The sequence below is a fragment of the Podarcis muralis genome, chromosome 8 (assembly GCF_964188315.1).
Source record: "Podarcis muralis chromosome 8, rPodMur119.hap1.1, whole genome shotgun sequence".
NCBI classification, from domain to species: domain Eukaryota; kingdom Metazoa; phylum Chordata; class Lepidosauria; order Squamata; family Lacertidae; genus Podarcis; species Podarcis muralis.
The window spans coordinates 48652896-48671597 of record NC_135662.1 but is presented as its reverse complement, the minus strand read 5'-3'; the positions used below and the strand labels follow the sequence as shown (position 1 = coordinate 48671597).

Genomic DNA, 18702 nt, shown 5'->3' with positions numbered 1-18702 from the left:
TGCCAAGAAAAAATCCCAAAAATGAAGAGAGAAAGAGGAAATTGTTTAAAATACAAACACAATGGCTGTAACTCCATAAAGCAGGTGTAGGGACATCTCTCTCTCTCTCTCTCTCTCTCTCACACACACACACACACACACACACACACACACATTCAATGAATACATAGCTGGTTAAGGGTGGAAAAATTGCCACCTTATAGATTCTCAGAAAAATAACAGCTACAAATACAAATGTTTCAGAGACTGCACATGTTTTCAGCTACTGAAAAATGAATAAATCATTAGTTTCTAAGTTTAGAAGCTCTTCCATGAAAAATTATGCATGCCACCCAAAAGAAGGCCCAAAGTTTGCAAGCAACAGTGTAATTCTGCACACACTTTTTCTGTGAGCTGCATAACCCTCACTATGTGAGGCTTTAATCCGTCACACACACTGAAGTGTACATGGCTGTTTTCCAGTGTAGGAAATGGTACAATAAATCATCGCAGCACTGTGTGATACTTAATAAGTATAGAAGTTTTGTTGATTTTATAGGAGTCCAGTATTATTGCCACCTATAACTTAAAATCAGCTGCTACAAAATCCAATATAAAGTATCTTATAGCAAATCCCAATATGTCCCACATGCCAGAGGTTCCCCACACCTGCTTTAGAAGGTCTACAGTGACATGTAAGATTTCAGCTTCTGTCTGATCAAAAGTAATAAAATAAACTATTAACCATAAAATGAGAGATGTTACACACATGTGGAAAAAATTGTGCCCATGGGGAGAGCTTACATTTACTTCAACCTTCAGTGATAAAGTCCTTGTTTGTACATTACTGTACATTTATGGGAGCAATGTAGCTCCCATGCATCTCCTAGTAATGTCTGCTCCATTAAAGAGTGTATTGGCAGAGGGAGTTCCAGATTTCTACAAGGATATAGTAATTTAAGGCAGACATATGAAAGGTACTTAGACTCATAGTGATCAACTCCTGCCCAGAAACCTATGTCCCAACAGTGGAAGGACATGAGGATCCAGAATTGGCCTCCATAGTCACTTACAGACACACTGTTAAGATCGTATTCATGGAAGACAATCTTACTCAGCCACAAGTGATCTCCAAAGAACTTAGACTTAGACTCCCTATCCATGTTAAAAATTATTGTACCTTAATAGTATAAACCTACACATACATGTCTATTAAAAGGTAAGCCTCATTAAGTTCAGTGAGACTGACTTCTGGGTAAGTGTGTACAGAATTGCAGTCTGAGGTTAACTTCCTTAACTAAAACTTCTCAAATGGTATATCCCAATTAGTGCAAAAGTAACCAACTATGATAGATGTAAGTAAGTGTGTGTGTGTTATGTATTCATGTGTGCAGAGAAAAATATATGGTGACATCAGTTAACAAAATCAAAATATTCGACAACATATATCTTATTTCAATTAGAACGATTAGGATTGTTTGTTGACATCTTATGTTAAATCTGGGTAAGGTTAATTTAGCATTTTCCACTTTCTTTTTTTTCATGCACAGAGCCTTAAATATTGTGAGAAATATATAAAGAAATATTAAGTAAGCATATGCTCATTACCAAACGGCATGCTAATTAAGGACCATCTCTGGTAGCAAGGCAGAGCTCTTAAATGCTAAGCAGCAGGAAAATAACAGGATTATAGCACAGAATATGCAAATAAAAGTTCCATGCATTGGCTACATTAGAAATTGAAGTTAGCTCATTTGTTACCAGATAAATCTGTAATGTGAACCAATCTTAAAGTGACAGATTAGCTGCTCTGATCTATTAGACAGTCTCGTTTATCAGATATGAACTTCCACTGGTTGTGGGATCCAGTTTCTCTTAGAAATCATCTACAGCAGCCTTCTCCAACTTGATGACCTACAGATGTTTTGAACTACAACTCCCATCACCCCCATCTAGCTATAAGTGCCATAAACTAGGAAAAGCTGTTCTATTTTCTTATCTGTGATCAACACCATCCCTTCCTTGCCATCAGAATGCCCTGCTTTTTGAGTTTCATTGGCCCCTGCTGGTGGGAATACCACCAGAAGGAATACTGCTCACCCAGCTCCATTTGGTCTGCAGAAGGATGAACAGTGGCAGGCTGGTTGAGCTGGTGGTGGTGGGGACATCTACCTAATCCAACCCCATCCCCCAGCCATAAGCTGTGTTTGCATTGTTTTGCCCCTTATATTGGCCCCAACTCTAGAACTGTTCATGCAAAATTCAGTCAGTGCATCCACGAGAAGGTCATAACATGCCCATTACCACCTCCTCATCCAACCTCTGTATGTTGATGAGGTCTTCTTCACAGAATCTGGGCACATACAGGGTATAGGCATGTCAGCTAAGTTTACACAGTGTACTCTGCATTTTGAAGAGAGTTCTACATACAGATACATTAGCTGCCAAAGAGCTTGCAATAAACACCAGATGCAAAAATGAAGGGGGGGGGCAGAAAGAGGAACATGAACAAATTAGGATTGCAGCGCAGAAGCTGTGATGAAATTGAGGGCTTGCTCATACTGCAAAATGTATATAAATATATATCTGTATCTTTGACCAGTAGGTAGACCTGAAGAGAAAGGGATGGAAATCAAATCTTCCAACTCCTGTCACCACCTTAATGGTCTTTGCCAGGCAGAATATGGCTATGCACTTACTGGGCTGTAAGCTAGATGAGATGGCAGCATAGCTGGTGCCCAGGAAACTGGGCTGGTGCCAATAATCCTACCTTGCGCTGAAGAAACAGTTTTCTTTGTGTCCTGACTGCTGCCTGGCACTTTCCAAGAAGCTCCATTCTGCAGCTCTGCTGAACAGAAACTTTTTTTTTCAATAAAACTAAATGCAGAGAAGTATAGCTAACACTCTCTTTGTTTTCACATTATTGGATTTTTAAAACCTAATATTTGATCCAAAAATTTGAGTACCTTAATGTAAGTGACAAAAAACACTTAGGAACTAAGATCCAGACAAGTATATGTGTTTATACATGGAACAGAAATGCCACTTTCCCTCAGCTGGTCAGATAATGGGGAACATGTTGTCAATCTTTCAAGGAGGAAAGAAAACTTCATTGACACCACAAGCTTTGAGGCTCCAAGTTAAGACATCTTTATTCGTCTAGGCATATTAAATTGGTTTTCTGGCCTCTGTTTGCTTAACAGCTCTGTTGTATGGCTGGCTCTCAGTTGTTTGAAAGTAACTTTATTGTATTTGGAAAAAGGCAAGTGTAGGTGGAAAATATAGTCCAGATACAGTCTGCAGTGAGCAGTAACATGGAGACTCACAGCATCTTTATCTGCCTGTCATTGTCTTCAGCTTCCATTGGCAACAGTCAGATTAATCATTCAGGTGCATGAAACTTGTGCATACAGAGGCTTATTAATTTGAGATTTGATAGTTGAAACACAACCACTGAGTGGAAATCTAATGCATGTGCCCAATCTATATAACAACTAATTGTATAAAAACTGGGGGGTGGGGTTTCTTTACATGATAGGAGTAGAATTCTAAACCAAGAGTACTGAGGAAATCCACACTTTAGGAATTTAATAAAAATTGAATGCAAGCGAGGCAAGTGGATGGCTTTAACTTTTCTATTTTAATCCAGATCTCTTGCTATCACATGCTGTTCAGCTCTCATGAAAAAACAATGCCTCAAACTCTGAGAGAATAACACACTATGTGTTGTTTCAATGTGTGAAGTGCCAAGATGCTCATTAGCACAAAAACCTTGGCACCAAGGATAAATTTAGTGAATGTCCCTGAGCTCTCTTTGCTCCAAATACTTTGAGACAAGGTGCTTTATTTTCCATAAGGAAAGTTTCAGCTTTTGTCTATAGACATGATAGAAGCGGGGGTGCGGGTGGGAATCAAAGGTGCGTATTATATAAAAACTACAAGCAATTCTGAATTGTAAGTTGATTTTAAGGAGGTTCTGACAACTTTAGCATTTCAAAAAATTGTAAATCCTGCTTACCTTTCCCGTGAGGTGTCAGTTGTAGCATGCCATGACACCTCTTCTCTGGCTCCTTAACAACTGGCAGGAGACCTCCCATCCTTTCCTACTAACCATGGGGTTTAAATTTAGCCTGCCTGTGAATCTGGCCATGTCCTTGGCAGCATGTCCTTGGGAGTGGGGCAGACCCAACTGGGGTCTCCCTGGCCGGGGGTGGGTGGTCCTTCACTCAGCTCTGTTCCTTGGACATAAAATGGGTTTGTCTCTTTTTTTGTGCACAGCTCAATCGAATCATGATCTCCCACCCTCTCTCCCTTTTTCGGCAGAGTATCAGGTGATAATTTCTGGTAATCAGAAAACCCAGACAGGTCCAGTTTGCCTGGAGGAAAAATCCCTCACCTTGCATAGCAAGGTGTTCCCGCGGACCCACCTGATACTTTGCCGAAAAAGGGAGAGAGGGTGGGAGATCATGATTCGATTGGATCCCCCCCAACCGTCACAACTTTTGGCGGATAAAGCATTGGGGGGGATCCTTAATCAAGCGGGGGGGGGGGAGAGGGGGGAGTCAGAAGTCTTAGCCTCTCCCTACTCCAAGCTAACAGGGTGTCACACTGAATGGACCATTTGGAGGTCCTTCTGTCCAAATGCCCAGATGAGGCCTGAGGGCCATAGCACTCCCTAGGGTGGCGAACCTGAGGGGTTGTTCCTATTTGATGTATGACATAAGACAATCCTAACTCAGTATCAACCCCAAATTGTAACCAGCCAGCAGATGGATTGGATGATTCAGTATACTCAGTGCCAAAGCCTGAGTCTACGTTCACCTGTAATCAATAAAAGATGTGGCGTGTTTGATGCCAGATCGTTGTACTGTGGCTATTTTGCTTTTCATCCTCCACGCTTTAGGGGTGGCAGGCTCACTGCGCATGGACACACAAAGGAACAGCATCAATTTGCCCGGTCAATCTTCATGTGGACTTTGTAAAACATACTTGGTTGGAAACAGGTACCTGAGCAAATGCCTTCTTTTCTTTGTGAATATCCCTGCTGCCTCTTCTCTTCAGGGAGCTCTAAGAAACACACAATTGTGACCTAATTAATAACACAAAGTTTTATGGAGAGGTCATCAAAGTGAATCAATGCAGTGGATCAGCATTAAGTTCTCTAGTACAGTCATGACATTTTATTTCAACCCCTGAAACCTGAAAAGCTTTTTCTCTCTCTTTCTCCCTTGCAAGCTTTTGACATTAACAAGGAGTTTAAACATTGTACCACGGATTGCCAACCCAGCACATGTGGGCACCATGGCACCTGTGAAGCCTTCGATGCTGCCCCTGGAGTAAACCCCAACCCCCAGATTCCCAGCTTTCATTAAAAAAAAAAAGTTGGTGTCAGATTCAGCTAAACAGTTGCACTAGCAGGAGCTTCACAATATTTTTTTTACTGCAGACACCCATATATATGAAAGGGAGAGATGGACATGTGTTGTGTTTAAGGGGGGAATGTATGAATGTGTGGTCTATGAAAGAGAGGGAGAGATGCAGGTGTGTCTGTGCTCTGTATCTTGTATGCAAAAAAGTGAGTGTGGTGTAGCCATTTTGTATATTTTTCCTGGTACTGGATAATGCTCCCTGTTGTTATAGGTGTGTGTGTAAGGTAAAGGTAAAGGTACCCCTGCCCGTTCGGGCCAGTCTTGCCAGACTCTAGGGTTGTGCGCTCATCTCACTCTATAGGCCGGGAGCCAGCGCTGTCCGCAGACACTTCCGGGTCACGTGGCCAGCGTGACAAGCTGCATATGGCGAGCCAGCGCAGCACACAGAAACGCCGTTTACCTTCCCACTAGTAAGCGGTCCCTATTTATCTACTTGCACCCGGGGGTGCTTTCGAACTGCTAGGTTGGCAGGCGCTGGGACCGAGCAACGGGAGCGCACCCCACCGCGGGGATTCGAACCACCGACCTTGCGATCGGCAAGTCCTAGGCGCTGAGGTTTTACCCACAGCGCCACCCGTGTGTGTGTAGGAGAAATCAATTGTTTGAACTCCCCAGTCAGGACCAGCATGAGGTAGCTAATGTCGCATGGCAAGCATTGTCCCACGGGATAGGGAAACAGCAATGACTATGACTCTAATTTTGTGTTATGCTTTCAATTCAAATTCATAATGAGCAGAATACAACAGCTCTGCCTCCAATGGTAGCTATTTTGTTCACTTGTGCCCATAGCACTTTCTCAAAATTCAAAATTTTGCCCTCTGGTCCAAAACGATTGGTGACCTCTGTTGCAATTTAAGGCCTGTAGCCAATGCTTCTCAGATTAAATTAATGTGATTAAATAAAAATAAATATGATTAAATAAGTTCCATTAATTTCAATGGATCATCTATGTGTAGGAATTAATTGGATACAACGCTGTGTTTTTGCTTAAATACATTGTGAATGTGGTAATAATAAGCATGATTGAGTTGAGAGGGGAGGTGGCGGACAGAAGCCCACATGCTTCTGAATGAGTCTAACTGATATGTTGCACGGATTTTGCAATTACCCTAAACACAGTGTGTGTGTGTTTGTTTGTGTATGTAAATAAAAGCATCATACAGGTCCACTAAAGAATTCAGGAGTTGTGACATTTGCCTGGTTCACACAACACGAGAAGCCAAACTCATGGTTAGTGAGAAGACAGCTTAACAAGGAGTCCACATATGGATGGTAAGCTAAACTAAACCTTTGCTCAGTGGAGGATGGCAACAAAAAGGACCAGGGAGGAACGAAGTGTTTGTGAGATCGTCTCCAGGAGCCTGCACATTTTTGCAGTGCCAGAAAGCCATAAATTGGCTTACTATGTTGTTCACACCAGGTCAATATATTGAACTATGGCTGCATTCCCAATTACCTGGGAATAAATTTCATTGAATTTAATGGGAATTACTTTTGAGTAGGTTGCACTGCAAATAGGCTTGGTTTTGTAAATATGTTCTTAGACTCAAATATGTGAAGATTAGTAGAAACATCTGTGATGTCTGGCCATTAGCTGTAAATAAAATTGTTGCAGTTTTCTTCCTGTCTGTCTGCTTTTTCTAAAGCAAAAATATATTCAAATTAGTTTCAAAATGATCAATTGACATGCCCCCCCCCCCGCCATTGGATGATTTTAGCTGCTCAAATGCTGTGGGATTACAATTAATCCCATTTCCCCTGTGTTCTGACCATCATAGCTATTTACAGTTCACTCATATACAGCAGCATATGCTCAAAATACTCTACAATTTATTTTTATTCTTTGCATGTTCAAAATGTTAATCTGCTTTTAAGATTACTGTGATTTGTTATTGCTGTATGTTGCAAACCCTGTCCAAGACAAGAAGTGTTTTTTGAACACCATACTATTTAGAAACATAATATGTTTTGCAATATTGTGCTAGAAAATTCAGGTCACAAATGGGATTTATACTAGGATGACCATTACTTATTTCTCAGCTTCCATACATAAAAGACTCACAAATATATTTTACCCAGAAAATAAACTGCTTAATGCAATATGAAGCACAATCCAGAATCACATCCAAGACCTTTAAGCACACTGCTAAGAGAAGAGTAGTTGCTATAGGCCTCATTTTAACAGCAATTTTTTTTGTAGTACTTCATCTATTTTATATACTACTCTGCAGCTAGGCTCTTAAATGATTATATTCCTCTTCACATTCTTAGACTTTAATACAGTACACCATAATTAATAGCTTTGCTAAATATATAATCAATACCTTAGGCTACATTTATAGTCAACAGTTTTGGCTAATGCTAAATACAGTCTTAGCGGGAAGGTAAACGGCGTTTCCGTGTGCGGCTCTGGCTCGCCAGAGCAGCGATGTCACGCTGGCCACATGACCCGGAAGTGTCTCCGGACAGCGCTGGCCCCCGGCCTCTTGAGTGAGATGGGCGCACAACCCTAGAGTCTGTCAAGACTGGCCCGTACGGGCAGGGGTACCTTTACCTTTAAATACAGTCTTCATACATGCTAGCGTTCTCATTTAGGCCTTAGGAAAATATTTTTAGCAGCCAATTTAGTAACACGACTTCTCTGAAATCTAGTTCCCAGTACCCAGTAATAACAGGAAGTATGGGGCTACATCTGCTTTATATATTTAAAACACTATTATACCACTTTAACAGTTAACTATTTTAACACTTTAACACTATTATACCACTTTAAATATATAATCAATACCTTAGGCTTTATTATACCACTTTAACAGTGGTATAATCCCCCAAAGAATCCTGGGAACTGTAGTTTGTTAGACAAATCCTATTGCCCTTGGAGAGCTATAATTTCCAAGAATCCCTGGGAAGACGGATTGTTAAGCCACACTGAAAAAGTAGCCTCATAACCTCATTTGTTCTAATTGCATCATAAGTCCAGAGGGTGGCCAAAATCTCCATGGGCTAAGTAAAAGTGGTGGGAATTTCGTGGGAATTTCCAGATCAAGCATCTGGTACCTAATTTAAACGCCTCCTACAGTTAAATCCTTATATACAAGAATCTTTTCCCTTATCTAACAATAAAATGTTAAACTTCAACCGTATGCATATCAAAAAGATGGACTGCCACATCATATTTTTCATTTATCACAAAGCCTATTGCCATCATGTGCTAGCAGCAAGGCCAACACAATGTGATGGTAACAAAGGGACCAAGTGCATCCCAATTTAGGGATTGTAAACGCTTGGTAGAGTAGTGCAGCCATAAGCACATTCACAGCTGCACCACTGGTACCAGCTAAGGAAAAGTGTGAGGGGTGCTCCTTCCCTATGTCAGCTCCCAGGCTGGTGAAGCAGAGAGACCTGGGCCATTTAGGTAACAAAGAAGTGGCTCTATGTCAGCCAGCAAATGGGTAGGTCTCCTTCCCTCAACTCACTGGTAGTTAGAAAGACAAAGGAGTCCTCCTCTGATGGAAAACAACCATCCATTGAAGACTGAGTCTTCAATGGAGATTCAGTCCAATGTGCACAGTCAGTCTGTGAACATCTCCAGTCTGGATACCTCTCCATTTCATTCAGTGAAATTTCTGTAACATCTGACTCTCTTCAAATCATCACAGAAAACGTTAATTTGGCAAATGGTATGAGGTATATTCCATTTTATTACACATCCTGTATTACATTGCAAACCACATTTTATACCTCTTTAATGTGTGAAGGAAACAAAATTACTGACATGGTATTTTCCTTCCTCCTCCATCCAGTTCGGTTAAAATCATGATCTCATATTGATGTGCAATGGGAAGTGTGTCATACTGAGTGCTGCTCCTCTCTTAAATGAAGCAGATGCAAAAATGTGAATTCTCTATAGAGCGTCTGTTCTTTCAGTTCCAACTTTACAGGCATACTTGCTGTAGTTCTTCCTGTTTCGTGGCTTTGCTTCAAGTTCACACATCAAAAGAGGAAATCAAAACCCATGGGCTATTATGGAACTTTAAGTGGCTTTCAAAGAATTGCCTGATTCCAAGATGAGGTGTATGTTGCACTATCAAGTTAATGCAAATGCCATTGCTGTTGCCTACTTCCTTTCCTCCCCCACCACTCTGATATCTCCCTCAGCAGAGCTACCATTACATAAAGGACAATCGTTGGAGCCGGTGACCTTCAACAGATCCTTTATAGTCTGCCCACAGAAAGCTCATTGCAGGGGAAAACAAAGCAGCCTGAAATCCAGATCCTGTATACTCATGCTTACAATAGACAAGTGCCAGGCAAAAACTGATAATGGTTAAGGCTTTCTACATGTAGAATCCTTACATATGAAAAGTAAGTTCACATCAACCAGTCTGACCGCAGGATGTATTAATGCAAAAGGAGCAATGGCTAGCATTGTGATTTACCGTATATAGTGCACAGGACCTTGCAAATCCAACTTTTTATCCCTCTTCTTAATAATCTTGTAAAATAGGCTGTAATTATTAGTATTCCCAATTGCTCTTATCTATTTATTTGCACTTACCCACTGTTTATTTTGATCTCCTCATTCTGTAATGTGGACTATAATCAATTATGCAAATTTGTTATAAAAATAAAATTCAGAAAAAACCCAGGCAGTATTGTTTATTTAATATTTCTCCAAGAAATTCAGAGTGGCAGCTGTTTTTATTTCATAACTGAACATATTGTACCATCACTTTCATAAATCCTTTTAGGTGTAGTACCCTCTAAAAGTTTCTTGTAATAGGATATTCTAGATGCTAATGTGCTATGCCAAAAATCTTTGCCTATTCCTCTAATGATGTAATTTGCTGTCTCTTCCAAGTTCAGAGTTAGTAGATTCGAAAAACATTTCTTTAAAAAAATGATACTCTTGATGTAATTTTCAAATTGTTCATATGATATTCAATATGACTTTCTGAATTCAAGCTCCAGGATCAAAAGGACCTCTACTTTCTATGAAGTATTAGGTAAAATTCTAAGGAGTTGAGAGATTAAACAGGCAGCAACACAATCCCCTCTGCACTGGACATGCCCCAGATAACCTTTATAATCTACTCTTGCCCATCTATCTGCTTACAGTTGTAAAGCACTGTTTACTGCAATAGTGCTTCTGCTGTCTTTCCCATTCTCTCTCTCTCCTATTCCTCATTCTGCCCAAATCTCATAATACAAATGATCAGAATATAAACAGTCACAACTTTCTTACAATGGCATTATTAATAAATCTCAGAAAAGGGGTTTTGAATACTGGTGGGCAGTCTTCAATTCTGTTTTACTCAGAGTAGACTTACTGAAATTAATGAACTTAACTTAGTAATGTTCATTCATATCAGTGAGTTTACTCTGAGTAAATCTTACTGAAACAAAAAAGAATATTGATCAACCTAATAATGTAAGATCTATTGGGTGTTATATGAGGTGCATCCCATAGTCCATTTTCTTTTACAAAAATGGAACAAAAATGTAAAGAAATGTGTTGAGTTATAGAAATATTCTGTAAAGCAGATATAAAACTGTTCCTATGTATTAATTTAATTGAAAACGTAATAGAAAATAAAACAATAATACCAACAAATCACACAATAACATGTACCAGCAATTTGATACCTTTGGCCACAAGTAAACAGCACTGAAATGTGTGATCACTTCTTTAATTGTCAATAAGAGAAACTATAACGTTACTCAGTTGCAGTCAGAAGTGGCAAAATAACAAGCAGTTAAAGAATTCAGTGGTGCAAGCTTTGTCCCCTAAGGAGAGCTGCTGGATAGGATTATGATTAGCCAGGGGCGTCTCTCCGCCAGGCTCTGATGCATTCTCCCGGTGGGAGAGAGGAGCTCTGCTACTGGAGGGCCCTGCTGCACCCTCTGAAGGCATGGAAATTTGAGAAGTTACCACCTGCAGTCTTCTCACCAACAGTAAACAGAATAGTGTTCCAAAAGGGGCCATTACTGGAGCAGGCCATTCGATCCATTCTTGCTATGCTCCCCTTAGAGGGAGCTAGTACTGGACAAAAGAAGGCAAAGGAAATCTGCCCACAGGTTTCAGCTCTACGAATGCAAGCAGCCTGGTTTCAGATGTTTCCCAGCTCCATATAGGAATGCTCAGTAAATTTCCTACAATGGTGAAAAAGAAAAGTCTAGGCATCAGAAGCAGGTCTCAATGTGCCACAATGGCTTATACTTAGGTAAGTGCACCTAAGATTGCAGGCTTTATTTATTTATGTGACTTATTACCTGTTTTACATTAAAATCAATTCCAGGGTGGGGTTCAAGATAAAAATATGTAAGACAATAAAGTAAAGCAATATGCAAAACAAAAAACAACAACAGTCTAGTTATGTTAAAAATAATGACGCATATTTTCAGTCTTCCAGAGGCAAAGCATGAACTGGAATTTTTTTACCTAGGAATGCCCGGTCAGGCCAAAAAGACACCAGACGTAGAGTGCACTTTAAGTAAGTCTACATATGAATTAGATTAGAGGTGGAAAAGACATGTAGTCATCTTTCCTTGGCACCATTATATTTTAATATTTTATTGTATTCTTGAGTGCTTTGCCAGTCCATCTTTTAACTGCTTCAGGCAATCCAACTTTCATTACTTCCTTCCAAACTTGCTTCTAAAAAAGGAGCCCATGGTTTTAAGTGTACAAATCTGTGCAGGTCTAACAATTCAGGATTGTTGCATTTTCCCATCTCTCTTTTCCCAGCATACTCCAACACAGATAGATTACAGCCAGGTTTATAAATCCATATGTTAACATGATCACTGCTATGAAAGCAACAGAGATAGTCAAGGGTCCGATAGCAGAACATACCACTGGAGTCAGCCCGTACTTTAAGAAATACTGTATTTCTCGCTCCATAAGACACACTTTTCTCCTCCTAAAAAGTAAGGGGAAATGTCTGTGCGTCTTATGGAGCGAATGTGTGGTCGATCGCTGGCTCCCTTTCTGGCCGCGCCCCCTTGCCCAGGCCTCCATTGTTGAATGTTCTGCAGACGGAGGCTGTTTGTTTCCCCAGCGACATGTGACTGGCTGATTAGATTATCTGTCTGGAAACTGTAGAAACGGCTCCCTTTCCTTTCCTAAAGAAGCTGCAGAACTGCGAGTTGAACCCCATAAAAACAGGATTTTTTTCCCTTTGCAAAGTAAGCTCAACAACTTTAAGCTGATCCTCAAAAAAATGGGCTTTTCCCCTTTGCAAAAGGAGCTGCACAACTGTGAGCTGATCCCCCCCAAAATGGGGCTTTCCCCCTTTCCACCTCTAAAAACTAGGTGCGTCTTATGGTCAGGTGCATCTTATGGAGCGAAAAAATACGGTAACCCCTATAAGTCAACCCCAGAGGACAGTGTACATTTGTCAATATCATAATGCTGTTATCCAAATATTTGGTGCAACCACATTTGGAATATTGTGCACAGTGCTGGTTACCTCACCTGAAAAGGGATATTAGATAGTTAGGAAAAGTTCAGAAAAGGGCAACGAAAATGAACAAGGGGGTGGAGTGAAGAAAGGTTGCAGCATTTGGGACTTTTCAGTTTAGAGAAGAGGTGACTAAGAAGCGACATGATAAAATAGTACAAACTTATGCATGGGGATAGACACAAAAGGTTTTCTCCCTCTCTCAGAGCACTAGAACACACGGACATCTAAATAAGCTGAAAGTTGGAAGGTTCAGGACAGATAAAAGAAAACACTTCTTCACACAGTGCAGAGTTAAACTATAGAACTCGCTATCACAGGAGGCAGTGATGACATCCAATGTGGATGGCTTGAAAATAGGGTTAACAGCTACTAGCCATCATGCCAATGCTTTACTTCCACTTGTCACAGAAATTGACAGAAGGTGGGCGGTGATCCACTGACAGACGTTTGATCAATTTCCAGCAGACGAAGTGTGCAAGTGATACTTGCAAAGAACCCTAGACTTGGTGGCCATTGGTCTTGACCTAGAAAGCTCTTATGTTCTTAAACACTTTAAAACACATAGATTGTCCATGGAAATTCTAGCAAAAGAAAGACAGGCTCAGGGGTGGGAAAAGCTTAGTGTCAGAGAGTGCATTCTTTGCATGCAAAAAGGCCTTGGTTCACTCCCCAGCACTCCGGGCAAGGCTGGAAAAGACTGTCTGAAACTCAAGATGACAAAACATTTTGTGTGTGTGTGTGTGTGTGTGTGTGTGTGTGTGTGTGTGTACACACACACACACACACACACACCCCTTCCACTTAAACTCACAGCCTCCCCAAGCTGCTTTTGGTTAAAAAGAACAACAACCAGAAGTGATCACATGCTATGTCTAGTCTGCACTAAGTGATGAGGGAGGAAACCCCAGTTACAGATCTTGCTGTTGCTTCCTCCACTCTGGAGCTTGTGTCCACAGAAAGTGCAGAGAGACAAGCGGCTCTTGCTTCAGTTTGCTTTGTGATGCAAATGCAAAACTTGTGTTGACAAGAATGGTCATTTGCATCACAAATGCCTCTGCTCCACATTCTCTTATGCTTTAACCTTCCATGAGCCATTAACATAAATAGTGGAAGAGATGCACAAAAACTATTCTATCCTCAAGTATGAAAGCACTCTAGGAGTTGCCCTGAGAACCAAATTAGGCGAGACATGAGATATTTGTGAGAGGATCTCCTGACATTTTTTTCTAAAAACAGTGTGTCAAAGGAAAGCAGAGGAGCACACAAATAGCCCTCCAATATGCTAGCCATCTTAAGAAAAAGATATGAAGCAAAACATGCAGGTACCCAAGCAATTTCTGTGAAATGAGTCAGCCTGGCTGCCAATGTTTTTAGCCAATGGGTGAACTAAATGGGTGACTGAGACATAAGTTGTTGGACCCTGGCTACAAGAATCCCTAGCATCCTAAAGAGCTATTTCTACCTTCCTTTTAGTGCACCTTTCCTACTTCTATCTTATTTTCTAATTCTTGGATCAACCTATTTGTTGCTCTGTTTGTTTTGTTTTGCTGCCTGCCAGCCACATGGAGCAGTCGGCAGCCAGCTACTTGAGAAGCTTTTTAAATATATGTGTCTTGCAGAAGGAGAATATTTTTGCTTGGTGCCTAATGGTATGTCCCTTAGCATTCCACAAGCAGGGAGCCACCACAGAAAAAGTCTCTTCTCTTGTTGCCACCCTCTGTACCTCTGGTGGAAGAAGCTACATAACAAACATCTTAAAAGGGCTCTGCAACCCCAGAGCATAAATAATACCACTAAAATTTCTGTACTTTTCTTTTGTAAGCAATGGGGAGGAGTTAATGCTGAATATAAATCACTATTCATGACACACTACTTATCAGGAAACAATACACTGCCCAGCAAGGCAACAAATCACCATGCAGCATTTTCTTTAAACTGTACGGAAACAATAAACTGGAATGCGTTTGTCATTATATTTCTTTTGTGCTGTGCTAGGTAATTCTTTCTATTGAAAGCCCATTGTTTTGTGAACTGTTGATTATTTCTACATTTAAAAAGAGGGGTACAGGGATCAGCCAACCTCTTTTCTGGAAATATATTTTGCCTGCACATGTGCAGTTTTGTGTACTCAGTTTTACTGCAGTACGTTTATCTGCAGTAAATTTATTTATATTTTTGTACTGTTATGAAATTAATGAAAAGTTGCTGCAGGTTAAAAATGTGAGTACATTCTACTAGCTGGGTTCTTATGCTTATAGCACATGCTGATATTGCTAGGATTTCTGGCAACTTTCAGGCTTGAAGCATTATTTCTTTATGGTCTGTACTTGGGGTGTATGGGGTGTTAGGGGATGGGTAGTACCTCTGGTGGGGGACATGTTATGCTCCTTCTGGTTTAGTTTGTCCACTTTTGGTCCCTGCCCTGCACTTGGCTCTCCCCTGTGGTTCCTAGAAGTTGTCAGTATGCAACTGCAGCCACGGCCAGGAACAGCTTCAACTGGCCGGCTAAACCAGGTGAGGGTAGCCAATGGGTCTCAAGCTCTCAGTGAGTTAGGGACATCCCCTGCAGACTCTGGTGGATTGAGCCCAATGAGGCCAATAGTGGGTCCTACAGACAAGAAGGTGGTTTCTGTACGTGCTGTAGAGGGAAGTGAGGGGCAGATGGGGCTTGTCAGGCTGGGAAGGTAGTCTATCTAGGAGAAGGAAAACTCTGATCCTAAATCACTGCTGCCTTGAGAGATATCTTCAAGGAGAAGAAAAGGCTAAGGAGTAAACCCTACAGAAATCCAGAGTGGAGTTCCTGAGACGGTCGGATGATGCCTTGTATGCCTCCTTCCAGCAACTGCTGCAGCCAAATGTATTGCTCTGCTTTCCTTTGGACCACATCAGCAAGACTGAGAGGGGGGTATTGCCATCTGGGCAGCCCAGGACCTACACACACACACTGCTCAGGCTTGTTCCCCAAGGAGGTCACTCTGGTGATGCTAATGAAGGGGTTTGACTTCACCCCCAGAGGTGCACCCCATTGTTTCTCAAGACAGATGGGCGCCCCCTCCCAAAAAGTGTATTTGGTTCTCTTTGTCATTTTTTTTAAAAAACCCAAACAACTGACATTTCCTAGTCCTATTGATATGATACAAAGAGCTTACACATTGCATCTATCCCAGTTAGGACAACCTCTGTTTCCCAAAATGTTCATGGCACCAGAAAATTGATGGAAGCCCAATATGATCTAATGCAGCAGCCACTAACTCATAAAGAAAAGAGATATGCCATGCTGGGTTTGCTCTACAGTTCCTTACTCCTGTATATTTATGATGAAGAGAGTTCTAAAACTGCTGAGCAGCCTCAAACACATTGCATGTTCAGCAAAGTTACTGTACACAAGCCAGAAAATGCAGTTCCAGGTGCCTTGCAGCCAAATCCCTAATAAAGAAAATAAAAACTGCAAACCAAAGTATTCATACATTAGGACAGGGGTCGCCAGTGTGGCACTAATAGCCACATAGGAGGTTTACCCTCAGGCTTGGAAGCATTTACATACTGAATTAGGTCAATAGGCACAAGGTCTCCAGACAAACTGGAATAAGGTCATTATGTTTCATACCCTGAAACCTGTTGTTGTTTAGTCGTTTAGTCGTGTCCTACTCTTCATGACACCATGGACCAAAGCACGCCAGCCACTCCTGTCTTCCACTGCCTCCCGCAGTTTGGTCAAACTCATGCTGGTAGCTTCAAGAACACTGTCCAACCATCTCGTACTCTGTCGTCCCCTTCTCCTTGTGCCCTCCATCTTTCCCAACATCAGGGTCTTTTCCAGGGAATCTTCTCTTCTCATGAGGTGGCCAAAGTATTCGAGCCTCAGCTTCACGATCTGTCCTTCCAGTGAATACTCAGGGCTGATTTCCTTAAGAATGGATACGTTTGATCTTCTTGCAGTCCATGGGACTCTCAAGAGGCTCCTCCAGCACCATAATTCAAAAGCATCAATTCTTCGGCGATCAGCCTTCTTTATGGTCCAGCTCTCACTTCCATACATCACTACTGGGAAAACCATAGCTTTAACTATATGGACCTTTGTCGGCAAGGTGATGTCTCTGCTTTTTAAGATACTGTCTAGGTTTCTCATTGCTTTTCTCCCAAGAAGCAGGCGTCTTTTAATTCCGTCACTGCTGTCACCATCTGCAATGATCATAGAGCTCAAGAAAGTAAAATCTCTCACTGCCTCCATTTCTTCCCCTTATATTTGCCAGGAGGTGATGGGCGCAGTGGCCATGATCTTAGTTTTTTTGATGTTGAGCTTCAGACCATATTTTGCGCTCTCCCCTTTCACCCTCATTAAAAGGTTCTTTAATTCCTCCTCACTTTCTGCTATCAAGGTTGTGTCTTCTGCATATCTGAGGTTGTTGATATTTCTTCCGGCAATCTTAATTCCGGCTTGGGATTCATCCAGTCCAGCCTTTCGCATGATGAATTCTGCATATAAGTTAAATAAGCAGGGAAACAATATACAGCCTTATCATACTCCTTTCCCAATTTTGAACCAATCAGTTATTCCATATCCAGTTCTAACTGTAGTTTCTTGTCTCACATAGAGATTTCTCAGGAGACAGATGCGGTGATCAGGCATTCCCATTTTTTTAAGAACTTGCCATAGTTTGCTTTGGATGACACAGTCAAATGCTTTTGTGTAGTCAATGAAACAGAAGTAGATGTTTTTCTGGAACTCTCTAGCTTTCTCCATAATCCAGCGCATGTTTGCAATTTGGTCTCTGGTTCCTCTACCCCTTCTAAATCCAGCTTGCACTTCTGGGAGTTCTCAATCCACATACCGCTTAAGCCTGCCTTGTAGAATTTTAAGTATAACCTTGATAGCATGTGAAATTAGCGTAATTGTACGATAGTTGGAGCGTTCTTTGGCACTGCCCTTCTTTGGGATTGGGATGTAGACTGATCTTCTCCAATCCTCTGGCCACTGCTGAGTTTTCCAAACTTGCTGGCATATTGAATATAGCACCTTAACAGCATCATCTTTTAAAATTTTAAATAGTTCAGCTGGAATATCATCACTTCCACTAGCCTTGTTATTAGCAGTGCTTTCTAAGGCCCATTTGACTTCACTCTCCAGGATGTCTGGCTCAAGGACAGCAACCACACTATCTGGGGTGTACGAGACCTCCATATCTTTCTGGTATAATTCCTCTGTGTATTCTTGCCACCTCTTCTTGATGTCTTCTGCTTCTGTTAGGTCCTTTCCACTTTTGTCCTTTATTATGGTAATCTTTGTACAAAATGTTCCTTTCTTATCTCCAATTTTCTTGAACAGATCTCTGGTTTTTCCCATTCTGTTGTTTTCCTCTATTTCTTTGCATTACTCCAGGTAAAATGGTGAATAATATACAAACTAAAATATGCAGTTTTTGAGCATCCGTTTTGTGAAGAGCTTTCATTAACCCCTAGTGTACCATAACAGTAAACAGAAACGATATATTTTTCAGGGACAATAACATTTTTTTCCACATAGAGCAAATACCAATCACTACAATTATAATTAGTTGTTATAATCAGATGGGAGTCTCAGTACCCAAACTTCAAATTAGGAAAGGCAGATAATCTCATCCCCAGATAATATGGGGAAAGCGTTCTCTTATTCCAGTTTTTTCCCCAAGGCACCTCCATTTTTCTTGTTCTTTGTCTTTTTATTTCTTATTTTCCTAACCTTCCTGGCCTCTTGTTTCCCTCTTTATCTATTATTTTTTTCGCCTCCCCTCCCCTCCTTTCCTTTCTCTTTCTTTGGCTTACTAAAAGTTTGGGGGCTTGAGCAGTTG

The 18702-nt window shown here is 41.1% G+C and overlaps 1 protein-coding gene across 1 annotated transcript in view; it reads right to left on the bottom strand.

Annotated features, from left to right (window-relative positions):
* The window catches only part of MTCL1 (microtubule crosslinking factor 1), a 95117-nt gene that overhangs the window by 39549 nt on the left and 36866 nt on the right, over positions 1 to 18702 (bottom strand). The window contains 1 exon segment of the mRNA XM_028737314.2: positions 4987 to 5046. Within this exon segment, the coding sequence (XP_028593147.2) occupies positions 4987 to 5046 (60 nt within the window).